Source organism: Mus caroli, unplaced genomic scaffold (assembly GCF_978045245.1).
Source record: "Mus caroli unplaced genomic scaffold, Mus_caroli_1 scaffold_17, whole genome shotgun sequence".
In the NCBI taxonomy this organism is placed as follows: domain Eukaryota; kingdom Metazoa; phylum Chordata; class Mammalia; order Rodentia; family Muridae; genus Mus; species Mus caroli.
This window is the reverse complement of record NW_028227272.1, coordinates 56,721,261-56,748,067: the sequence shown is the minus strand read 5'-3', so window position 1 is coordinate 56,748,067 and position 26,807 is coordinate 56,721,261. Positions and strand designations below refer to the sequence as shown.

Sequence of the window (26,807 nt, the reverse complement as noted above, 5' to 3'; positions counted from 1 at the left end):
TCAACTGTGCCATGTACTGGTGCATCTTAGGAGAAGCATATTAGCTTTTATAATCGTTATTATGTTGGTTGTAAAAACGAACGTACATCTTCAGTTTAAGCAGTTATTGAGGGCACAGTGAAACAATGTCTATGACTCATACCCAGAGCGGAGTAAGCAGAAACTAAATAAGAGCAGTCACTGTCTCCTGAACCAGGATGCCTCAGCAACATGACTTCTGAACCCTAGTTTCTGTAGCTTGGAGACAGGACAACCTGGAGGCTGATTGCAGTTTGAGTCTCTTCCTGCTTGTTTAACAGCTGGCTCCTGTATTACCAAGAAGACGGTTTCTATCATCAGTGTGTACTGGAAGAGGGCCTCTACGTTGACCTCACTTCCTGCGGCTGCCCATCTGCTAGAATCAGAGCGCTCAAGCCCATCGACTATGTGAGTAACCTGCTGGGCGTTGGGTTCTGAGACAGGTGTGTTAAGGACCTGGGGTACTGGTGAGGCAAGGAGTCCAGTGGTTGCACCACTTCCAGCCCTGTAACTCTACGCAAACTGGGCCGTGTCTCTCAACTTGAGCGCGCAAAAGGAGACAGCTGTGCTCATGTGTGCCTCACGGGATTCTTAACAACTCTGGAGTACCCTGACGTGCATGAAAGGCAAAGCTCTTTGCAGAACGGTCTATAGTGTGAAATGAGGAGAAATATTATTATGGGAAACACCACATTATTAAAACAGAAATAATTCAACTATTGGTTATTATGAAAGTGAGGTTCAGTCATGAAATCCAGCTAAAGGGGACCTGTCAGGATGTAACCTCAAGCACTAGGGAAATGGAGATGTGTGCTTACATCTCAGTATGGTACTAGGGAAATGGAGATGTGTGCTTACATCTCAGTTTGGTACTTTCCCTCTGCCTGGTTGATGTTTGGCACTTTCTCATTTATTATCTGTAACAAACAACAACAACAACAAATGGACTCTCTAAAGCCACTGCAGTATTAAGTGAATGCTTAAAATTGTTATGGCTGCTTAATTATGAAAAGGATAGCATCATTCCATTTACATAGTAGTTGAGTCACAGGACAACTTGCTACTCAGGTTTCCAGTGCACATTAAGACATGGACTACCATTAGTATTGACTTCAACTTGAATTCTGGTAAGCAAGGACTTCACTCCCTGGCCTATGCAGTAGACTGCGTCCCCATGGAGGCTCACGTCTGTAGAGTACATAAGTTCTTCTTTGCCACAGGTATATTTAGAAACTTAAGTGTGAGAAAGCCAGCACTCTGGGCTCTCTGTCCTAGGCTTCTGTTCTCCAGGATCTGTGCGAGGGAGGTAACAGGAGTCCAGGATACATCAAGGATCTGACTAAGAGGATTCCCCAAGTACATGGCTGGTCAAAGCTTGAGATGCACACAGAGCTGATGATAAGCCCTGAGTTATAGCAGGGGCGACTCAGACCTTCCAACCAGAGGTGACTTTAGGGGGTAAGGTCCATATTCAGCTCCTTTGATCTGAACCTTAGTGGTGTCATCTTGTTTCCCAAGGCATTCTTGGAGAGAGTATTCTTGGTATCAGGCTAAGAATAGCATCTTGGCTAAGGAATGAGAATACAAATAGACTTCTTGGTCTCTCCCTCTTGCCCCATGGACACTAACTCTGAAAGAGTAAGTGGCCCCTAATGCTTCCTGTCTGTCAAGGGAAGACCGCTAAAATGGTAAGAGGCACGGAGACAGAAGTGTGATATGCTCAGCACCAATCTTGAAAAAGCATTGGAAAAGTAGGCCGTATTCACAGGGGAAGGGATTGTATTTTTAAAGCACGTTTTAGTGGTCATGTCAACTGAGATAATGCCTGGTGTCGATTAACTCTGAAAACAAAAGATGCCCTAAATAGGAAAGTACCTTAGTAAAAGGTTTTTGAAAGATTTTTAATTTGGTGAATGGAATCAACTCAATTTTAGGTAATCTGTACAGAAGTAGATCCTAATGGCTGGAATGCTTGAAATGCGGGGCATTTTCTGCCCATCAGGAGGAACATGTGAGACTGTTTCAGTCACCAAAAGGCTAGTATTTGAGCATGGTATTTGGTTACAATAAGGGAGTAGGCATGTCAAAATCAGTATACCTATAGGCTACCATTTCCTGACAAATGAGCCATCCCTCCAGATCCCAGTCACATGTAGTTTCCATGTCTCCTTCCCATGGAGAGTCCTAGACATCGGTCTTCTGTCTCCCCCTCCCATCTGCTTTCTTTGTTGCTCCATAGCGATCTTAAGATGATATGCCTTTTTGTATGTAGTTGTGCCACTAGCCAGTGTGATTCTAGATTCATCCTAGGAAATGTTTCTGTCTGGTTGCATTAAGTTTACATATAAAGCTAATCTGTTGGGTTTGTTTTGAATGATGAGCCCTGCAGCTATTGAGGGTATCGCCTGCAGTTCTGTGGACACGTTAAGACTAAGTGCCCAGTGCCTTAATGCTATCACACTGAGAGCCTTAAGATTTCATTTTCATGTGGGATCAGCCTGGGCTATAAATGACAGTTTTATCCAGGCTAACTTCTGTCTGTAGAGATGAAGGTTACAGTTGAGAGGTCCATGGATATATGATCTGTAGTGTTGCGATGATTTCACTGTGGAAGGAGTTTCCCAGACTTGTTGCCCCACTAATGTGACTTGGGACAGTCTCTTAATTTGTCTGGGTCTCAGTTAACACCTCGGAAACGAAACCAGTTACAGCAGGAATTATCGAACTGGTGACAGCTTATAGTTCTAGTGCAGATAAATCGACTGATAAATATAGTGAGCATGAAAAAGAAGTTGGCCCACCCAAGTTTTCACATGGTTAGAGGTAATATTGTGAATTAACGTTCACAGAAGTCTCAGAATCTTTGTACTTTCTAACATGGGTGTTTACAAAATTTCTTTTTTAACTTTCCACATCTTCTTTTAGCCGTCACAGAGCAGTTGAGTAGCTTCTGTTTCAGACTGAGCACTGATTGTAGACACACACTTGTTTTGTGTCTTACTGATGGGTGGGTATGATGGACCTTTGATCAGGGTCGTGGTTGTTTTCATGACAGTGGAGGGCAGGAGTCAGAGTCACATCTGGGGCTTCTGCAGAAACTCAGCATCGTGCATCCATTTCTGTTCAAGGGATGAAAGCTTTTTAAGACAGAGTCATCAATTGGCTTTTCTCCTTCATTTTAGAGGACAGCTAAAGCTGACAAGATAATATTCAAACGGCATAGCATACACCTATGGAGGCAAGGGAGGTGGTCTCTGTTATCAGGGTTTTGGCAATGAGGTGGGCACATTTAAAAGTCCTCACTATATTCTTTGTCTGTCCTTGTCACAAAGCCAGCCTCCTTTTTAAAAAAAGAACAAAAGGACTGTTGGCCTAGAGGAGGTCTGATGACCTGTCACATGAGGAGCATGGCACACCATAGACTATGGTCCTAATTCCCTCTTAGATTTCCTGTAGGATTTACCATGGGGAACTGTTGGTTGTTGTATCAGTGTCTGAGAAAAGTAATGGCAGAGCAGGTGGTGTTGGCAAAGAGAACCGAGGCCCGGAGGTTTCGTCCAGATCTCCTCCAGCTGTAGCCGTGTTTATGGAAGCTGATGTGTTTGACAGTGTTCCTTAGTGTAAGTTTCAAGCCCCCTTGGAGCGGGTTTGTGTGGGGTTGTTTCTCTGTAAGGGTTTTACCAACCTTGGTGATGGTTACCAGATGGCTTCCTAAGATGAAAGAGATCAACTGCTAGGTTTAAAGAAGCTTAAGTGTTTCGCTGAAACCACAGCCTTCTATATTTAGAAATGATTGTATTGGGTGCGAGAGAGCAAGCTGACAACAGGAACCGCAAGCCTGGTGGCTGTGGCATGCCCTGCGGCCTCCGGGAATAGAAAGCTCAACTGATTAGTGATGTGGGAGAAGAAAGTTTAAAGGCTTTCTCTTTTGCTTTGATTTGGCATGGTGGCGGTGTTTAAAGTGACTGAATTCTCTATAGATATATTAAGAATACTGCACAAGAATGATTTTTACTGAACTTTAATTACTGAGTACCAATCATGTACCAAGGTTTTAGTAAGCACTAAATAAAAGGCAGTAGAGATTAGTATAGTGAACTCATGCCATGAAATGCAGATTTCCTTATCGCCCTGCCCTCCCTCCCTCCGTGTGTGGTTCCTGGAAATTGTCCTTGGCCACGTTCTCTGTTAGCTGGGGGTTTCTGTGACTGGTGGCTCTGTACCGCACCCCTGGGCCCACAGAGTGGACTCCTTGCCTGTAGCCCACGCAGCAGCAGCCTGCTGTCCCCGACACCTCTCAGGTCCCCAGTGCGCCCTCCACAGCAGTGCTTGGGCATCCCGCTTTCCCTCTCGGGCGTCTTCTTTCATTCCCCGTCCTGTTAAAGGCCAACATCATCACTATCCCACACTGCTCCTATGACAGCTTTCAAACATCTAATCTGTGGAGAGTACTAGATAGAATTGTTTTCTCTCCCCTCTCCTCACTCTCCATCCCATTAAGGAATTTAGGAATATTCTCTCCCTCCTTCTCTCCCTCCCCTCCTTCTCTCCCTCCTTCCCTCCCACTCTTCCCTCTCTCTTACACACAGATACAAACCACCATGAAAGCCTCTTAACTCTTTCCCTCTGAGCTGTACATTTCATTTCTTCCCTAAAGTTTTTGTGTGGCTTTCTGGTAGTCTCTCATCCCCATTCCATTGTTGAGTCTCCTTCACCAAACTCTCCCCTTGGCCCCTGCCAGTACCCTTTATTATTTAGCTTTTTCTATTTTGCCCTGCATTGTGGAAACAAATGCACATTTTGATTCCTCTGCCTATGTCCTTTAGGATCTAAATTGGAGAACCACGGGTGGCCTCATGTTTGAAGTCTGTCTTAGTTTGCTTTTATCACCGTCCTAAAATACCACAACCAAGAGAACCTTGTGGAGGAGAGGATTGGTTTTGACTTAAAACTCTGAGGTCCCACGAACACTGAGGAAAATCGGAGAAGGAACCCAAGACAGGAACCTGGAGGCAGGAACTGAAGCAGATGGAGGCCGTGGAGGGATGCTGCTTACTAGATTGCTCCTTGCGGTCTGGCTCAGCGTCCTTCTTATGTCTAGCACCACATGCTCAAGGGCACCACACACAGTGGCCAGGGCCACTTCAGCCTTTCATCAGAAAATGCCCCCATAGACTTGCCTACAGCCCACTATCATGAAGGCATCTTGTCAACTGAGGTTCTCTCTTCCCAGATGATTCTAGCTGTGCAGCCCCAGCACTCAAACATTCATAATAGCAGCAGACTTACCACAAGGCCTTTTTTTTTCTGTCCTAAATGGCCATTCTTTATGCTTCTAGCTGCTTTCTTGGGTTTTGTTTGTTTGTTCGTTTGTTTGTTTTTTGTTTTGTTTTTTTTGTTTTTGTTTTTTGCTGCTGTTCCTCATCTTCTTCCTCCTCCTCCATCTCCCCCTCATTTCTTTCTTTCAAATCTCCCTGCATGTAGTCACAACTACTGAACTACAGTCACTGTGGATAAGCTGCATATCATTATGCTTGTTTTGAATTGTGTGACCTGTAGTCTCCTCTGCTTAGCCCATGGCCATAAAACTCAGGGTTTCATTATTTAAAAATTAGGACAGTGATCCAGTACTTCCAAATATAAACAGGCAGGGCCTGTATCCAGTTCGTTCTTGTTTTCCAGTCTACTCCATAACAGGGGCTATACTTTGAGGTTGAGGTGGGCTTGTGTCTAATCTTCTTAAAATGTTCTGTGTAGCTTTGAAAGTTGAAGGATGTGGGGAGAACCATTTACCACTGTCATCTGTTGAAGAATGGCTTTAAAACTGAGCAGGCTGTTTTAAGAATATTGGGCACAGACATGAGAGCAGGACACCTGAGCAGTTACTGGCTGTGAGCTGAGCTGAGTGTGCTTCAGACTGCCACGCCGAGACAAGTAAATGCTGGCCCAGTGTCTTGTTGGGCAACCTGTTGACTACATTACCACGGGAGCAGAAGTCTACCCCGTGCTTTGCCAGTGTCTCCATGGAGGCTTGGCATAGAAGTCCGGCTTTCTGAAATAATAATTCTTATCCTGGCAGCTACAAGCGGGCAAAGCCACAGAGACATGTTACAAGAGCCTGTATGAGAAGTCGGAGTGAAATTAGGATTCTGATGACATATAAAGTCTTCAGGAGAGTTAGAATAAGAAGACTGTGTAACATACAGTGTATATGTAACATACAGTATATATACATTTTATATATATATATATATATATATATATATATATATATATATATATACACACACACATACATATATACACACACACAGACACTGTTACAGAGATAGTTACCACTCACATGGGGGAAAAACAATAACTAGGGTCTTGTACTCTAACCATAACCTAAGTATGAAAAGCCAATTTTATGAGTTAGAAGATATTACAGGAGATACTTCCAGTGACATCAGAGCAGGATGGGCATCTTTTAGGTATAGAAAGCAGGAACTAGTGAGAAAAGAATTGAGAAGCAAACATGAGTTGATGCTGTTTGTCATAATCTATGTCTTATTGCTGTAAGTGAATACCACAGGCTTGGTAATTTGCAAAGGAAAAAACCACTTGTTTAGCTTATGATTGGAAAATGTGGGAAGTGCTAGATACAACTGCCTCTGGTGATGTCCCTTGGCTCTAGGGGCCTCAGGCAGCGGGGGGAGGGTCACATTGGGTGAGGGAGTGAGCATCATAGCTATAATCTCTCCTCTTCCTATAGAGCACTGTTCTTTCTAGATTCAGGCCCAACTTATATCCTTGTTTAAGCCTTAATTACCTCTTGAAGGTCCCTCTTCCAAACACCCACACTGATGAGTTTATACACACTTCCCACTTAATGTTGAAGATTGTTTCAGCATGAGTGTTGGTAGGGACACTGAAACTCAGCACTGCCGCAATAAATTGTTGAAAATGTGGCCACTGAGCAGGAATTCAGTCTTACAATCCTAGAGGTCAGAAGTCTTCTGCGGCAAATTTAAAGTACAGATAGGACTGTTTTTCTTTTGTAAACCTCTAGGTAGTAATCTGTGTCCTAAGCTCTTCTAGAGGCTACCAGTTTTGCTTGATTCAGGGCCCTGCTGTCTCTGAAGTGTATCTGCTTGCTGTGGTTTATCTCTGACCTCCTGCCTTGCTCTGAGGGGACCTTGTGGTTATACCTGGCCTACCTCAGTAAGCCAGTTTAAGATCCTTAGCCACTAGTCATGTCCTTGAAATTACCTGTTCCATGTTAAATAACACTGTATTCACTGGATCCCAGAATTAGGATGCGGGTGGGGGTGGGGTGGGGGAATCGTTATGTTTCTCATGGTCAGATATTAATTACTCGTCTGCGACAGCAGGCCACAAGTGGGAAGAATATGCTTGCAGCCTATATTAACTTGTAAAAACTTCATGTATAGAATACAAGGAGAGAAAGTCAACAGAGGATACAAACCCGCCATTTATAGACGAGGATAGACTGATGGTGTCAATAGGATTTTGTAGCCCAGAGGATATATTAGATTCCTTTTAAAGATTTATGAGACTTCTATTAAGTTGTTGTCATTTCTTTTAGCCTTTCCCAGTAGTTTGGCATGTCTTTGGAATGATATTTAGGCACACATTATGGTCAGTGTCACTAAGTCTGGTTGCACTTCCTTTTTAAGTGGTCCATTTGGCAAATACCTGATGGAGCTGGAGTGGTTGAGCTGTACAGACAGACTTGCTATGAGTGTCTAATACTGAGTAAAAGTGTTCTGTGTACAGCCTACCCAGTTACTAATCTTGGTTTACTGTCAGCACATTTTCCCCTGTAAACAGTGATCTGAAATCTAAAGAACTATACAGTGTCAAAATATGTCACAGATCCGTTCTTAGCAAGTTAGGATTAGCACTCGGATGTAAGCGTTTTGTATAATTATACTGAAGGTGTGATGGTGTGGCTGGAGTTTTTCTAGCACAGGTCTCAGGCCCTCAGGTGCAGTTGACAGATGTATGTGTATATAGAAAGTGGGGATCTCAGATGCTCCCCAGCCGAGCTTGGGGAAGCTCAGTTCTTCAGGAAACCGCACACTTGGTGACTGCTTATATCCTGCATCATAAAGTGATTGGCACCTAGAACATTTTAGAGTAACAGTAGAGGGATATACCTTCAGGGACCATTGGGTATAGGCTCAAAAGCCTGTCGTCCCTTCCCTTCCTCTGTGACCTGTTCCTTGACTGTTCAACTGCAGAGTATGTACGGGCAGTACCCACATCAGAGGAAACCTTAGGGATTAAGTGTGTGAATTGAGTTCCATAATCCCTAACATAAATGAATGTATTTAGAATTTGGAGTTTTTCACATTTTAAGAAGAATTGAATCTTTATATATGGTGTATAAGAAAACACGCTAAGGATTCCAGAAAGCATTCTGTAATTAAACTCATATCTGTTTCTAATATGAATTTTATATATCTATATAGACCAGATAAATGTTATAAATATACTTATGTTTGTTCAGGCTAAACTTGTTGCCAAATAAATTAGGGAGGAAATCGGTTTTAGACCCTTATTATCATTGGAATATGAATATTTATTTATTTATATATAATATATATATCTATTTATATGAATAAGACTAACAGCATTAGTCTCTTAGAGCAGAAATGATAAATAAGTACTTATTAAGCAATGGTAATTATTACTATTATTATCTCAGCATAGATTAATGGAACTGGTTTTCTTTCCTAATTTAAATTTTCACTTACGTATAAACTATTCAGACATTCTTTTTCTTTCATAACCTGCCCACACGCTCCTCTCTGAAACGAGATCCACTTTACATGGCTTAGACTTGACCTAGCAGGAATGTCTTGTTGCTGCCGACTCCCAAGAGGAACCTTTAGCCCCAAGTGGTAGGCGAATTTAGCATGGACCACAGCCATGACATTTACAGAGCTCAATTTGTAATTAAGTCCTTGTGGTTTCTATTGTCTTTAGAAAGCACAGATGATTCTGTCATGTTCAGGTTTGAACACTCACCACTAATTTTTGTTTCCTGAGATCTTGAGATCTGGGAAGTGCATGAGAACATGGAAGAGTTTATAAACTTTTTCTGGGACACTCTTTCTAAATGATCAGCTATCAGTCACTGCCACCAAGATCCTGTTCAGATTAGCACTGGGCACTCCTTCCGAATCTTCCCATTCTTTGTGAATGCATGTAGTAAATCAGTTGAACTTGTACATTTACATATATAAATATAAATGAGACATTTAAGCTGAAACAGTGTAAAATTTAATAACTCAGACACAGACATTTCTGGTCTGTCAGAGGTACCTTTGGGTTTATGAACAATGGATGCCCACAAGTAAAAAGTCTGCCAGCCTGGACTCAATGGTGTCCATTTACTGTCCGTAGGGAAGTGGGTTATCTCCCTGCTTGCCTTGTTAGTCCTCTCTTATTTGGCTAATGCTGCTAGGGTACTGTTTGCTGGCTTAACCTACTTGCTCACTCAAGTGCCCTCTCTTGATTCATAAAAACTCTTAGGAAACCCTTGAAAACACTATCTTGGTTGTTTGACACGTTATCCTCACATTGCCTGCATCATTTTAAATAGAGGAACAAATCGTATTTGTACCCCCAAACTTTCCATATTTTATTAAGATAAATTTCTAAGATGTTGACTTGCTAAAGGGAACAAAGTTGATGGAGTTTGAGCTCAAAATGAGCCTCTCAAAGGGGACTATACACTATGCCTGGTCTAGTTAGAATATTTCATAGCATTTTAATTATGTGTTCATAGGCATTTATTTTTCCCCTTCTGGGTAGAACTTTACTGTCCGTTACCCTTTTTCTGGAGAAAGCCACTGGTGGTTTATTCTGAACCCTTTCCAAGTTCCTTGCCCGTCTGCCCTTTCTTCCTAAGCCATGGCTGACTGGACAGATACGTGGACAGAGGTCACTGAAATGCTTTTTAAAAACCCTGAGAGGGGCTGGAGAGATGGCTCAGCGGTTGAGAGCACTGACTACTCTTCCAGAGGTCCTGAGTTCAATTCCCAGCAACCACATGGTAGCTCACCACCATCTTTAATGAGATCAGATGCCCTATTCTGGTGTGTCTGAAGACAGCAACAATGTACTCACATACATTAAACAAACAAACAAAACCCTGAGGACAAGGGTATTTAGAAAGTCTCAACAATAAATTCAGGAGTTTGTTACGGACTTTGATGACCTCATTTCTTAATCACTTCTGTTTGGTCAGCTATTGGAATGCTTGTAATATTTTGTTTGTAGGTCTCAGGGGAAGCAACTAGAGCATCGGGGAGCCAGTGACTAGTAATGAGTTTCTCCTCCTAGGCCAGTAAGTCGTGGTCGAGAAGACCAGTGCTTCTGGGTAGTATTTCCTTCTTTTCTACTATTTCTAGGTCAGCACAGTCCAGTCCTGTGTACTAAACACTTGTGGTTATTTAAGTTTAAATGTAATCACATGGTCCACCGGTCAGATGAACTACATTCTAAGTGTTTATTGGCAACGCACCTCTAGGAGAGCTAAATTGAACAAGGCAGATAGACACTGTTTCTGTAGCTACAGAAGGTTGTGGGGAGAGTGCAAGATTTGATGTCTAGGCCATTAGGCACACGGTGTAAAAAGTACGCATTCTCATTCTCTTTAGAGTTAAGGTCCTGTGAGACTTCCCCCTTCCATGTTAGCATATCTGGGGGTAGTGTTCAGGACTTGTTCATGTAGCCATGCTGGTGAGACTCCAGGCAGAATGCTGAGAAGAGGAGCGATAGTCTTAACTATGGTACACCTCCAAATTGGTTCTCTAGTACCAGGTTGTAGGCCTTGAGGTCATATCCATACATGCAGCATTATACAGACGGTACAGGCTGTGCTTCAGAGGAGGTGTAGTAAATCCCTTTACCAAAAACCATCCTCCCCTGGGCCACGCAGCGATCAGTTCTGAAATGACAGTAATAGGACCAAATGTCTTTCTCTACCTCTCAGCCATCCCTCGCTTTCCACCATTCGTTTCCTTTCTGTTGGTTGTGACTTTCTGTGGTGCCCGTAAGCCCGTTTGTAGATCCCTATTCTGCCATTTCCCTCATTCTCCGCGTGGTTATCTCCAAAGGATCGTGTGTACACCCTGCCTGCACGGCGTTGACGTGCATTCTCCAGCCTTCCCAGCACAGATTCTCTCCTCATCCAACTCGCCAGTAAAATGGGTCTCACTCAGGCCACCCTCGCTGTGCCTCGCCGCCACACCCGCACTGCCCCATCGCCAGCTCTGACTCACCAGGCATCTTCTTGTAGTGAGAAGGCCACTACCGTCCTGGTCGGTGTGTCATCACTCCCCACCCGCCCCTCCTGTGTGTCTGCTGGGACAGTGATCTCCTCCTCCTAGTCCCTGCTTTCAGCCTGGGCATCAGTCATTAGACAGCTTCTGGGCATTTCCAAAGGCACCCTCTCTATACCAGAGCCACCTCTTAAGCCCAAATCTAGAGTCTAGGATATCTAGAGTCCACATGTCTCTCTACTTATCCTACTCTCTGGCTTATGAAGACCTCCAGCTCTAATGATTTGTTCCTAGCTCTTGGGCAGGGCTTTTCCTCCAGGTCTCCTTGTAGATAACACGATGTACCCCCAATGATTCTAGTCATAGCTTTTTTTTTTTTTAACTTTTCTTTAAAATGTGGGTCTGCATGCCCATATGTGGGAAGGTAGAGGCCAGAGGCTGACACAAGGTGCTTTCCTTTATCACCGTCCACCTTGGTTTTTGAGGCAGGGAATACTCTCACTGAGCTCAGCTGGACAGCTAGAATGGCTGGGTACAGCAAGCTCCAGGGATCTCTCTGTCCCCTCTCCCCCAGCCCTAGGGTTACAAATGCATGCTACCAGGCTCAGCTTTTATGTGGGGGCTAAAGATCGAAATTCCAGTTCTTATGATTGCAAGGCAGATACTTTACTAGTGAAGCCATCCCCCCAGGCCTACCTTTGCACTTCTTCCTCTTGTATCCATTTGTTTGACCTAGCATATCTGCTTTATCACTATTCTGGGTTTCCTGGCCTTGCCTTGTCTCTAAATTATCCCCTCCCCCATCATGTCTTGTTCTCTTTCTATTGGATATCCCTCTATGTTTTATTCATGCTGTTGCGAGATAAATCTCCTAGTGGCCATATTATAAAAAACCCACAAATACATGCATATCTAAATATATTAACATTAACTACCAATATAAATTTCTGAATAAATTATATATTACCAGGGTTCAAAATGAAAAATCAGCAAAAGGTGTCTAGTAAAAAGCTTTTGTTCCTCTTGTGCCCTTTGGTTTCTTAGACACTGTCTCAGAAAAGGCAGTAGTTTTTCTAGACAAAATTTAATGCGTATATAAGCACATATGTGTATGTGTAAATTTTCCTTTTCCTGCAAGCCCTGTGAAGCAGGCTACTTTATATGATCTCTCTTTTCCTGCCTCTGCAGACTGTGTCTTGGTGATCTCTCTCTCCATGTAGAGTTTCCTGTCCTTTCCACAGCTCTCTAGACGCCCTCTCTGTGATTGTCATATTTACTGAGCCAGTCCCTTCTGTGAGTCCCATTTAAAAGATTCTCATGCCTTGGCAATTCTGAACACCTCTGTAAGGGATAACTCACAAGTCATCTTTTCCACTGCAAATCTATCTGCAGACCACTTAATGAGCAAGCCACTTGGGTTTTGATGTTTTATTGTCTCTTTAAACACAGACACACACACACACACAGAGACACACAGACACACACAGACACACACACAGACACACACACACACTTCAATTGGCTTACAAAGTAGCAGGTGTTCCTGTAACATTTTCCTGGTACATATTTTTGGTTGACACTTCCTCTGATCCACTCTTCAGCCCCGCCCCAAGCTCTTCAGCTCCAGCACTCCCCCCTTTCTTTCATAGCATGTGTTCTGTTAGCATCCCATCTCCACATAGATAAGCATCCATGAAGACGAGAAGAAGCCAAGAGTCTCTGGTTACTCATATTTGACCAGCCACGGTTCCTGTTGCATGGCTACTTCTGCCTTTATAGCAAGTTGGTTCACTGCAGTCTTGTCCTTGGCTCTGCCTTGGCAGTCAGTCTGATCCTTCCCTGGCTGTGTAGCAAGAAGTGTGGCAACTCCATACATGATGACAGTCAGTGAGCACACCTAACACCTTTCCTGTGGGACTTGTTTGCTTGGTAGTTGGTTCTCCTGGCTACTCCTCTAAGGCAGCCCGTGCATGTCTGTGTCCCCCCACATGCCTGCACTGCATAAGCACCTTCCCCAGATCTTGTCTACTTTCTAAATGTGCTCCATCCTTCCAGTCATGCATCCTCACGGATTCTTTTTCTTGCAAAAAAGGAACCATGATTTTCCTGGGTACCCTCACAGGGCATACTTGTTAATTTTTATACCATATATTACATTTTAAACTATTACTCTGTCTCCAAACTTCTCTGCTAGTTAATAATGCCTCAAACACTGAGGCGTGGCCTCGTTTTGGTATCTCATTCCCCAAGTCTCGTGTCTGCTGTCATGTTTATACTAATACTAATGAGTAAACAGAATGGCATTTCTTCTGTCTGACATGGATTGATTTCAGTGAGGAACTGCCTCTGTCTCTTCACATTCTAAATGTTTCCAATTAAGAGCCCTTTCTCTTCCTCCTAGGCTTGTATTTGAGACTACGTTGTCTTTCAGTTGTGCCTCTCACACCCCCACACTCCCACACCCCCACACCCCCCACCACACACACACACACACACACACACACACACACACACACTGATGCTTTTTCCTCTTTTTTGTATGTGTTAGGTTTTTGAAGAACCTTCCATCAGCCTTTTTGCTCTGGAACATTGTGAGGGAAGAGAACTACATCTTGAAGACGCCGTGAATTCCGTTTTGAACAAGGACCTACACTTCTACACCCAGTCTGTGTGGATAAAGAGTGGCTTGTGAGTGTGGGAAGCGGGTCTTGGTCACTGATTTAAGATAGAGTCGACTAGTTGCTCTTTCCCCACAATGGCTTTTAGTCTGTTGGTACTCCTGCTCCTGTTTATCTGGATATAACAGTTGGTTCTAAGACAAGATGGAAGCATGACCAATACACAGTAATATGCAGTGATCTGGAACAAGAACCCTTTGGGGAGGAGGGTTGGTACCCCGTCAGAGGACGGATCACAGAACAGTTCCACCAGGTAGTGTTCTATACTTGAGCCTACTTCCTTTTCAGGGGAAATTTCATTAAATCATCTATTTAAGTTGCGAACAGCATCACCTGTGTAAGGCAAGTGACTATGTAAAAGACTAAGATGGTTGGATTTGACTTTGACCTGACAGCTTGTTCAGTCCCTACCCAAGTGCTCATTTTCATCTAGCTCATTTGGGTTGAAGCAGCCTGCCTGCTGACACCTGGTCATTTCGGTTACTAGTCAATGTGGAGCCAGGTGGCCCAGGCCTTGTGTGCTTACGTTTGGGGAAATAGTCTTTAAAAAAGCACTGTTGTTATTAATGTCCAGATTAGGTATGTATCTGAGCATTTGTGTTTAACAGAGGCTGTGGAGAGGTCTGTAGCTGAAGCTTTGTTCCGTGGGAAATCTGCCTTTCTGTTCACTTATGAAGAGTCTGGCAGAGGAGCCAGCTCCTGCTCTTATACTGCTGGCATCTTTTCCTAAGACAACAAAGAAAACATGCATAGCTATTGATAGTATAAAAATGACTTTTTACTGTTTGTGGCTTTTAAATTGTGTGGTAATTAACTCTGTTTAAACATATGAGGTAATCAACAACAACAAAAGTCAGAAGATAAATTGAAAACTAAGTCAACTATTACACCAAATGGCTCCTACATAATTCATACATAACAATTTAAATTTTCCCCTGACAAGTATCTGACACAGTTTGGCCTTTATTAAAGTCAATCTATTTACTCTGCCTCAGAATAGGATTCTAGAATATTACTTTCCAGTTAACTAAGACAACTTGAGCTGCATTTCAAAACTCTATAGGATTTTCACACTTTTATTTTTACATATCTAAGTCAAACTGGTATTTGACACACTGCTGTAAAGTTCTCACCTTTCTATTTTTACTCCTTGTGCAAGTTCATCTTGACACCATTTATTCTTGATAGTTTAAAAAAAAAATTTTTTTTTTAATGTATCTACTACAGAGTTACTGGGCAGATTCAAGGACACAGTGGATCTGTTTAAATCCCTGCCTGGGCTCCTGTGGGCTTCCAGGATACCATTTCATGCTGAAGCACCTACTCTGTGATTCATATTTTTAAATCGTTGGGTTTTGTTTTTGTTTTTTTTTTTTTTGGCTCTATGATGGTAATGAGATGCCATGTGTGTGCTTCATTTGTTAAAAGCTAGAGAGGTGGTTAAGCATCTGTGGTCATGCTGACCTGCCTTTGCACAGGGTTGATCAGATTTGTGCAGGCAGTGTAACAGGTCAAAGGAAAGCAGTCCACCTCACCCACTCAATATACCCATAATTTGTCCAAGCCTGATCTCACTTGTGGACAAATGGGTGGACTTTTCCCTCACAGCAGTCGGCTTGAGGCAGGACTCTACCCGTGCTCTTATCCGAGTTAAGAAATCAGGCTTTGAGTTCCTCCTTCCTGCTCACAATTTTATAAAGGAATGCAGCTCTGTAAGATAAAGGCATTTTCCTCTATAGCAGCAATGGTTCCCTACACTTAAACTTCAAACAGATTCGTTTTGAAGGTTCCAGTCTGAGATCATCAGCGTGACTGACTGCTTTAGGCCTTTGAGTAGTACACCAGCAAAGGAATGGGAGTTGGAGAAAATAAAAACCCTGAGCCAAGAAGCAAACGGAAGTGACCAGAGTAGCCCTCTTTTCCAGCACCTCTTACAAGGTGTCACATCCCAGAGGAGCTATCCTGCAGAGCAGGTTCTTCACAAGGGACCTTGTGGGACCCTGGTCCACACCACAGCAAGCTCTAGGGGGAGACCTGTTTCTGGGGACTGTCCCTGCTGATAGGCAGACTTAGGTCCTCATCCCAGGTGACACATACTGACTGCATTTCCCAAGTCCTGTTGCCTGAAGCAAGCTTTATCCTCCACACTTCATGTAAAGGGTCTGCAGAGACCTTGAGTCTCCCTAAAAATTTTGGGTTCTTCTAGCAATCCCTAGTGTTTAGTCACCCAGTTTGGCAACTAGTATACACAGGGCTCAGCAACTAGTATACATAGGGCTCAGCAACTAGTATACATAGGGCTCAGCAACTAGTATACACAGGGCTCAGCAACTAGTATACACAGGGCTCAGCAAGCTGTCAAGGGCTATCTGTTTGTGGGCTGGCTAGCTCTGTCTCACACCTAGGAAACTGTCACAAGTGGTACAAAAGCAGCTATAGCCAGTCTGGGAAGAAATGGGCACGCTGACTGTGCACCGGTCCTTGTTCTCACCCTAGGCCACGTTTAGAGACTTTAACACAAGCGAGACTGAACACAGCAGTGTTGGGGAAGATTTACAGAGGAGCTATCTTTGAAAAAAAAAGACTGCAACGGGAATTTCTCTTTGTAGACCTTGGTGGCGTAGACAGTTGTGGACACAGATGTAGAAGAAATGTTGAGCAGTTTTAGCTCTCTGGAAAAGCCCTGAAGCACAGGGGACAACCTAAGGAAGGAGGAATATTTTCCTCCCAGGCAATGGTGGGAGGCCAATTGAGATATCTCAATGTTAAAATGCTTTGAGGCTTGCTATAGCGAAGGAAAACAATTTCCTAATTTGAAGGAACATCGTCCATTTTGAAAGTGCAGGAGCCTAACATTTCATTTTGACTCCAGATGCAGTGGCTATCTTCTCAACCCCTACCAAGGAAAACTGTGTAGTTACCTATGTATAAAATCTACAGATCTAGAGGCTGTAACTCCTGGTGGTGTAAGAGTTGGTTTTAGTTGAGAAGCTGCTTTTCGTGGTTGCAGTGTCCCACGTTTTTCTTCCCTGCTTTCTTTTCCTGCAGATGGATAGCTTATGAAGGTTCCAATTTCTTGGGAAGGCAAATCCTCCTTATGCCTAACGAGATTCCAAATTGGACAGCATTCAGTGGGTGGAAGACAATCGGCTCCGTGCGTCCTATGAAGCAGGTAAGGAGCAGAGAACCAGCAGACCCAGAGAGCGTGACAGAAATGCCACAAACCACAGGATCTGAAATATTGACCACTTGGTCACTACTGTATCCAGGGAGGCAGGTTCCTCTTTGGCAGGAATCTTACACATTTTAGCCAGTTCATAAAATGTTATCTAAGGTCAATACTGGATGTTAGTGTTGAACCCAAAGTTTTATCAGGCACATTTTTTTTTTCACAAAATTAAAATAATGTAAATTCTGTGATAAACAATGGGGACATGATTAATATAATGAGTTTTACTTTCTTTGCATTTAGAGTTTTCCCTTATGTAATCTTCAGGTTAAATCCTTGCAACTTAATAACAATAGTATTTAGCCCTCACCTCCTGCTTATCAGTCCTCCATTCCAAAGATTCCCACTGCACTTAGGAGATAATCGCTGTTCCTCACAGTCTGAGATCAAATTCCTTCTTGCTTCCCCCTTGTGGCCCCAGCCTCCCCTTCTCACTTACATGTCTGTATCACTTGCGCCCAAGTGCCAAGGGCTTTCCTTCCTGCCTGATAACAAGGCTGTGCCCTCTGGGTAGAATGTTTTCTCATTTGCCAAACTAGTTCCTAACTATCCTTTTAATTCAATGTGCCAGGTCCTCTTAGATGCCTGCTCCGTCTCTTTTGTCTAGATTAAAACCCTAAAAGACTTGATTTTTTTTAATTTTATTTTATTTTATTTTTTACTACATGACATGGTATGTAGCTTACAAGCACATAGGTTCAGATGAGTTGGGCTCATTCCTACTATGTTGGAATGCACTTTTGAGAAGCGGAAGTGCCTGTTTTGTTTGCTTATTGTTCTATCTTTGGTACCTGTCACAATGGCAAGGACTCAAGGGCTCAAACTGTTTGTTCAATAAAGGAATAATGGATGTTTAGAGTCCTCTAAGATATGGTAGATGCTAGGACAGAAATCATCAGTTCCTTAGTTGAACTGTAATTTTTAATTAAACTCAAAGCTGACACGGTTGATCCCCAGCACCCACATTAAAAGCCAGGCATAAAGTGTAATTCCATCAAGAGGGAAGTAGGGCATTGAGGGTCTTCCCTGGAACAGTTGTGAAGTTCCAGGCAAGTGAAAAGACCCTACCTTAAATGTAGGTGTGGCCCAAAAATATACCTTACTTCCACATGGATATAAATATGCATACTTGTGAGCCCCCAACATCACACAAGACTGGAACATAAAACAACATACGATTATCAAAAGCCTTAGGTAGTGTGTGACACCAAGAAGGGAGGTGGTATGCGTAGACCTTGAAAAGCTCCCCAGGCAGGCCACTTATGTAATGGGTGGCAGATGAGCTATCTACCTGTGTTTTCTCTTTTAAAAAAAAAATTAACTCTTTTTACACTCCATATTTTATCCCCTCCCCCACCTACCCCCCGGCCGTTCCACATCCCAAACCTTCTCCCCACACCCATTTCCACATGGATGTCCCCACTCCTCCCACTCCACCTGACCTCTAAACTTCCTAGGTCCTCCAGTCTCTTGAGTGTTAGGTGCATCATCTCTGAATGAACACAGGCCCGGCAGTCCTCTACTGTATGTGTTTTGGGGACCTCATATCAGCTGGTGTATGCTGCCTGTTTCGTGGTCCAGTGTTTGAGAGATCTTGGGGTCCAGTTTAATTGAGACTGCTGATTCTCCTACAGGATTGCCCTTCTCCTCAGCTTCTTTCAGCCTTTCCTAATTCAAAAAGAGGTTGGGTGCAAATACCTGCATCTGACTCTTTCAGCTGCTTGCTGGATCTTTTGTAGGGCAGTCATGATAGGATTCTTTTTGTGAGTGTTCCATAGCCTCAGTAATAGTGTCAGGCCTTAGGGACCTCCCCTTGAGATGGATCCATTTTGGGCTTGTTGCTAGACCTTCTTTTCCTCAGACTCCTCTCCATTTCTGTCCCTGTTATTCTTTCAGACAGGAACAGTTATGGGTCAGAGTTGTGACTGTAGGATGGTAAACCCATCCCTCATTTGATTTCCTGTCTTCCTGCTGGAGGTGAGCTCTATAAGTTCCCTCTCCCTACTGTCGGGCATTTAATCTAATATCCCTTTGAGTTCTGAGAGTCTCTCACTTCCCAGGTCACTGGTGCACTCTGAAGGGTCGCACCCCCCCCCCAACCTCCTATCTAAGTAGGTTGCCTGTTTCCATTCCTCCTTCTGGCCCTCAGGGCTTCAGTCCTTTCTCTCACCCAGATCAGGTTCCCCCTACAAACACACACTTGGGATTGCTTTCTTCTCCCTTCCAAGTGGGACTGAGGCATCCTCACTTGGGCACTTCAGCTTGATCTTTTTGGGTTTTGTGGACTGTATCTTGGGTATTATGCACTTTTGTTTTTGCTAACATCCACTAACTAATGAGTCTGAGTTACTACACTCAGGATGGTATTTTCTAGTTCCATCAATTTGCCTGCAAAACTCGGCATGTCCTTGTTCTTAATAGCTGAGAAGTATTCCATTGTGTAAACAAACCACATTTTCTGTATCCATTCTTCTGTCTTGGGACATCTGGCTTGTCTCCAGCTCCTGGCTATCACAAATAAGGCCGCTATGAACATAGTGGAACATGTGCCCCTGTGGCATGGTGGGGCATCTTTTGGGTATATCCCTAAGAGTGGTATAGCTGGGTCTTCATGTAGATCTAGTTCCAGTTTCCTGAGGAATCTCCAGATTGATTTCCAGAGTGGTTGTTACAGAGTGCCATCCTACCACCAATGGAGGAGTCTTTTTCCACATCCTCTCCAACATGTGCTGTCACCTGTGGTTTTGATCTTAGCCATTCTGATTGGTCGTTTTGAATCGCATTTCTCTGATCACTAAGGACTTTGAGCATGGTGCTTCTCAGCCATTCAGGACTCCTCAGTTGTGAAATCTCGGTTTAGTTCTATACCCCAGTCTTTGATTGGGTGGTTAGGTTTTGGTTGCCAGTCTGGAACACTGCTTCACTTGACTCTCACGGTAGTGCTGAGGTAAGGATTATTATTGGATGCCAAACAGTTTGACAAAGACAACCCAACTGTTAGCACCGTAATTTGAGCCCAGATCATTTATATACTAGATTTTTAAGCACATGGGCTCTTTGATAGTAAGATCAGCATTTGCAGAGTTCTCCCATGGACTCCAGGAAGTAAGCAGTAGGTTCAGTAGATCCAGGAGCTGAGCCTCTTATCAACCTCAGTGTTTGATAGTTACCAAACTCTTGCCATGTCCTTTGATACAGTCTCAGGTTCTGTCACGTCAAACCATAGCTGTTTGCTAGCAGTGCGATTTTGATCAGTCACCCCAGGTTCCACACTGGGAATGCTATTATCATCTCTGTGAATATGGAGTAGCACATGGATGCACACTGACCTTGTATCAACTGTGGTACCACGTTGACTTTGAAAGCTTATTAGTTACTCACCATACTCCAGGAGAGAGCCAGCGACATTCCGCTTAAGGACCCCAAACCAGTAGTGATTTGTTGATATGCTAATGTTCCAGGAAGCTCCTCATTCCCAGTTCATGGGATAAGGGGTATTCAAAGTAAATAGCCACAGGGAAAAGAAAGGTAGAGGTGGGAAGTCAGGTTTGGCTTTTAAAGACTAGCTAATAACACGAATGCAATGTTCCAAAAACCATAGCAGCCAGTGTGACAGTGTTCCTGTTTTGGCTTCCTCTGCTGGCTTCTTTCCAACCAAGGGCCTAATGCATGGTACGCCTCTACCACTGAGTTAGATCCCCAGTCATCTCATTTTTGAGTTTCTCTGCTGGACATGGAGATCCATTTCCAGTGTTCCAGGTCCTGTGATCAAGAATGCTTAGAATACCCTCTTACTTTTACAAGCAAGTCCCTTTTGCATAACTTTAATATGAAATATAATTACATCATTTCCTGTCTTTTCTGTCCTCTATGCAACCCTTTTCATTTGGAACCTCCTTACTCCTTTTAAAATTCATGGCCTCTTTTTATTTTTGTTATACACACTCACATGTGCATGCACACACACACACATACACACGCTGCCATGCCTTTGGTGTCATCATTATTCAATGTATTTCTTCTGTGGTAATCTCCATCTGCTGCAAGGAGAAGCTTGCTTGATGAGGGGTGAGAGCTAGCGTTATCTGTGTGGTGAAGTATTTAGAATACAGTTAGGATTGTGCTGGCTCAGTGAAGTGATAGTAGTGCACTTCCCTCTGAAGACCCACGGCCTCTCCAGGTCTGGCTGGCTTTCCAGTGGTTCCCATGGTTTCCCTCTTGTTAAATGCGCTTTATGTACAACTAGAAAGCTATTGGTCATTGTCAAGGCAAGGTGGCCATGCTGGCTAATGTGATTTACATCTGGGTAGGACTGTTGATTACTGCCCTCCATTGGCAGTTTGCATAGCATCTTCTGGTACTCTGAATGCTGGTCCAAGGGGAGGTTTTCAGGTTAAATCCAGTTCACACCTTCTGAGTCCTGTGTCCAAAGTACATGGTATCTTCAGCAAGGGGACTTAAAGTTCAGCCTCTCAAATTCTTCCTGGCATTCCTCAAATTCTTGCATGCCAGTAACAACTATTGTGATTTAAGTTAATTTCAAGTAATGTTTTAGATTATTTCCCCCATTGTTTAATTAGGCCACAGCTTTAAAACCCAACAAAAGAATTCTCAGTTTTGAAAACAGTAGTTTGTTACTCCATATAAATTTGGTACAGGACTGGTGCTGCTATAATTCTTTCCCTTGTTGAGGAACCAGGAAATAATCAAAACATGATTCTCCTTTGAGGCTGGGAATACAGAAGTCACTAAGGCACTTATAATGCATGTCAGTGATTTCTAAGTGTAATTACAGAGCCATCAGACTACAAACGGTAATAAGGGTAATTAGTACCTTGCTTGGTCTTACTGATTAAAACTGTGCTATTTAGTACTAAAGTAACTGGAGTTCTGTCATTCATGAAGGTCATGCCTGTTTCTTTGTATATGCAAGGTACTACAACTATAAAAGTTCACTGAAGTGTAGAGAATTAGTAATTGTTATTGCGGGAGACGACACTGAGTTGTGGATACTTATGTACATTATTAGAGTTATAATTACTGATGCCAGAGTTCTTACAGTAAAAGCCTGGGTAATGGCAGCCCAACAAGCTAGTCTCAATCTCATGTCTTCAATACACTCATGGACGAAGTAGTAAAAGGAGAGACAGATGTATTCAATGTACAACACTCAGAATAAATAACGGATCCCACCGAAACCACCCATCGCAACCACCTAGTCTTGGAGACAATGATATGAGAAGTATAGGTTTTGAGGGCTAGAGATATGCAGAAAACAGCAGTCCTTGTCAAGGTTTGGTTCCCAGGACTGATGGTGGACAAGTCTGACCTGTGTGGTGGTCTGTTAAGTTGTCAGAACCATACAATCTCTTGTTGAGAGGCAGTTCTTCCTCTGGCTGACAAAGGGGCTTCAGCTTTCCCCTTCTCTCTGCATGGGATTCCTGTGGAAATTTCAATTCTTTCAGGATGTCAATAGCTAAAGGGATGGCCACATGATGATATCTTGTTCTACCAGGATGGTTATAGACATTGAATGTGGAAGCAGTCTTGTTCCTGGGTTTTTACAGCCAAGTTATTTGCCCTTCTACTTGGCAATTTAAATACTTAAGTGATGTTTCTTTAGACATGCTCAACACAGTAGCAGTTTACCAAAAGGCAACCTACCTTCGTGTTGATGTGTTGTAATTTTCAAACTACAACATTCTTTGTTAATCTTGCCATATCATACCAAACTTTACTTCTCTGGCCAGCACTCGAGTTTCACAGTGAAAGTACTCCAAGTAGCAGATCACTTTATTACAGTGCTAGAGTTCTACGTAGGATGCCAGCTCTATCCAGAGGGGATAGCAGTATCTTCCATTTTATCTTCGGGACCTGAGGTCTTGGATTCAGTATGATTCCTGTTGAGTTGGTTCCAGTGCCCTTCTATTATTGTCTTATAACCACAGGGACAGTGACATAGGGATAACTGGTGTGCTCCTGCATGGGTCTCTTGAGTCATCCTGACTCCCATCTGTGACAGCATTATTTGGAAAACCTTTTTCTGAAAGATTCTTCTGACAAAATTATGAGCACACACACACACAAATGTGGCTTGATGTGTCTAAGGGCTCAGCAAATATTAGCCCTTATCCTTAGTGGTATCAGATTTCGTCTTCTAAAAACTGTGTGTCACGTATTTTCCAGACAAAAGAGTATAGTCTGAGTTTTGAATGCAGAAGAAATTTCTTCATTAGATGAAAGACCAAGGCCTTGCTGCCTGGGATTTCAAGACCTTCCCTAACAACTGTTGGCCATTTAATCACTGCTCCACACAGTGTGCCCGAGTACCATGCTTGCTATTCCTGTGTTGTCATTAAGACTCGTGTTGGGCGGTACCAGGCCCTTCTCACCATCCCTCTCAGCATATGTGACACATGATGAAAGTCACTAAACCCGGAATTCCATGCTGCCTGAGCCTTGCCACATTGAGTTCTGGTTCAGATGGGCCCTTGTTCAGAACATTTAGAAGACAGTGCATAATTTAAACTTTGTGCTCAAGGATTTATCAGCAGAAAATAATATATACATAACAGCCAAGGGAAGTGAGTAAAAAGTATTTATTAAAGTTAGTACCTCCTCACTTTCCTGCTTTGATTTTTTCAATCGGGAAGTTTAAGGTCCCCATCCCTCAATGGTTTTTTCCTCTTTGTGTAGCCTGCAGTGTACATCAGAATAAGGAACCGAGCCCAGGATGAATACTTGACAGTCACCGGGAACCCAGCAGATGCACGAACAATGTCCGTATGCATCTCTCCCTACAGTGGGAAGGACACTCAGATCTGGCACTACTGCCGAGGACTCTTTAAATCCAAGGTAAAAGATCATGTTTTCTTTCTGATGTCCATATGTGTATGCTAACTGTAATACTACCAGATCAGCTGGCATGCTGAAAACAATGTTGGCTTCCTAGAAACAGTTCACTGCATAATCATAAAAACAGAGATTCCGTTTTTTAAGAAGATAACCTAAATGATCCTCTCACTGGGGCCAAATCAGGTAATATGTTTGTGGGAGAAGGGTTCCTTATTTGACATCCAGATAAGATCAGTTCTCTCTCTTGTGATTCCAAACATGTTAAAATCTAAAAGAAAACTTTTAGGATATAGAGTGGAGCCATTGTAGAAGAAACTGTCATGAACGATGCTTAAAAAAAATGAAATATAAGATTTCCCCCTCATCATGCTTGATGTTATGGGGGAACAGAGCACTAACTCAGAAAAACACTACTATGTTTTGATTTTATCATCAATGACCTAATTAGTACCTGCCTACTTTATCTGGTTATCTTTGGTACAGTGTTTTGTCATTTAAAATAGAAAACCAAACATCATATATTTAAGCTAACAGGGACTTAACGTTCCAGAGTTCAGCATACCTTTACTGAAGACCTGGTGTCAGAGGCAGAGCCTTTTCAAAACAAGTGTTTGTCGTATTTCACTTTTGGTATCTACTCTTCCTCATCAGCTATAAAGGCTTTTTTTTTTTTTTTTTTTTTTTTTTTGGTTTTTCAAGACAGGGTTTTTCTGTATAGCCCTGGCTGTCCTGGAACTACAGCTTTTTAAGATAAATGGAAATTATGTTTTTCAGTTAAGACATAGCTACTGCATTTATATTGGCAATGGATTCATTTTATTCCTTGACTCTTGCATAGGCCAGTGATACATGTCTTGATGTGATTGGAGGCCGGGACACTCCTGGAGCCAAGGTAGCCTTGTGGACTGAACATGGGCAGTTCAGGCAGAAGTGGAGAATGAACAGAAACGGAACCATCAGCTCTTATCTCAGTGATGAACTTGTCCTGGATGTTAAAGGTGGGCCTTTGATAATAACCAATATTATATGCCTCCGAGTGTAAGTTCCAAGCCCCCTCCTCCCAAGTAAAGAACATTCTTTTAGTCTGTGGAGATAGCTCAGTGGTTAAGAGCACTGGCTGCTCTTCCAGAGGAAGAGAGTTCAATTCCCACTACTCACATGGTAGCTCACAACTATTTGCAACTCCAAGGCCAGGGGATTGGTTACCCTCACATCAATGCACACTGAAAAATGTTCACTTGGCGGGGGAAAAGTTCTAAAAAGAAAATAATGAACTCTAAGAGTCATATAGCCAGCAACCAACAAAAAACCCAACAATAAAATCTAAATAGCTTTTCCTTCGTTAGAATAGTAAAAATTTGCCAGGCGTGGTGGTGCATACCTTTAATCCTACCACTCAGGAGGCAGAGGCAAGCGAATTTCTGAGTTCGAGGCCAGCCTGGTCTACAGAGTGAGTTCCAGGACAGCCAGGGCTATACAGAGAAACCCTGTCTCGGAAAACAAAAACAAAAACAAAAAAAGCAATAGTAAAAATTTCACTTGCAACCTTAATTTTCATGAACCGTTGGGATTCTAAATTTGAAGTACCAAAATCTACAAAATAAAGATGTCATCTGTTTCTTTTCCAAATTGCTGTGATCCTTAAAAAGCCCTCAGTTAAAATTGACGGCAGGAGCAATTAACCTTGTGTTTTAATATTACAAGGTCAGAGCTAGTATGGCTGTGGCTTTAGTTGGGTTAAGCACAACCCAACTGTTGCTGTAAGAAACAAAAACAGTACCTGGCAGTCACCTAGAGTTTATTTGGGAGACTGTTTTTGTATGGCATATTTCTTTGGGCATTATGCATTTAGTTTTAGTTTTTCAGTTTGACAAGAGGGTCCAATTTGAGGTGAATACTGGCTTTGTGGTTCAAACCCATTTTCCAACTGCTTTCAAATAATATATTAGTCTACTTAAACAGTGTGTTGAACAAATCATTTCTTCTGAAATTTCTATCTTAGGAGGAAACTATTATGACAAGACTCATGTCATTGTGAATCAGCCCCTGGAGGGGGAAGAGACCCAGAAGTGGGACATTGAAATCCTGTGAGAGAATCACAAAGGCACCTCCACCCACTCACGCCGTCCTGTGTGCATGGGAAGGAGGCCGCTGTGTTCACACTACTGCACCGCACTGCACCGCACACAGAAAGAACTTTCTCCCCAGCGGTGACGGCTCCATGGGAGAGCTAAAATATTCTCGCCAGTTCGGGAGTATCCTTGTGAAGAAAATGTATTCCTTCTTCTGATGGATCCAGTTGTAGTGACCAATTTCCTGAAACCTGTCTTTTCTCTCCTAAGCACTAACCATGAATTCTGTCCTTGATGGCGCTAAGCTATCTGGAAAGTGCAGTTACAAGCATTAGTTAGTGTCCTAGTGTCCTGCTCCATGCTTGTGTGAACGAGGCACAGGAAAACAAACTTCTACAGGCTGTCATGCTCCTGCAGGAAGATGAGTCATTTTCAGCACCACCTGAAGACTTATTTTAAAAAGCTTTCATATTAAACTGCTGCTGTATTAAACAGACCTTAGTTTCTATATAGAAACGTTGTAACTGAAACACCCGTAAGTATTTATATTCTTTAATTATCTGACCCACAAGGAGGGACCTCGGCTTCTTGAGGCAAAAGGCACTAGTAGTACTTAAAGTACTTTCTGTGGCGTGACCAACCTTTACTGTTTTTCTAA

At 42.9% G+C, this 26,807-nt stretch overlaps 1 protein-coding gene across 1 annotated transcript in view; it reads left to right on the top strand.

Moving 5' to 3' along the window:
- Crybg3 (crystallin beta-gamma domain containing 3) overlaps positions 1 to 26,328 on the top strand; it is a 103,966-nt gene extending 77,638 nt beyond the window's left edge. Inside the window, exons 17-22 of the mRNA XM_021184559.3 lie at positions 300 to 426; positions 13,864 to 14,003; positions 17,042 to 17,165; positions 23,919 to 24,077; positions 24,916 to 25,075; positions 26,080 to 26,328. Of these exons, the coding sequence (XP_021040218.1) occupies positions 300 to 426; positions 13,864 to 14,003; positions 17,042 to 17,165; positions 23,919 to 24,077; positions 24,916 to 25,075; positions 26,080 to 26,168 (799 nt within the window). The 3' untranslated portion in view covers positions 26,169 to 26,328. The remainder of the gene's footprint in view (positions 1 to 299; positions 427 to 13,863; positions 14,004 to 17,041; positions 17,166 to 23,918; positions 24,078 to 24,915; positions 25,076 to 26,079) is intronic.
- The last annotated feature ends 479 nt before the right edge of the window (positions 26,329 to 26,807 follow it).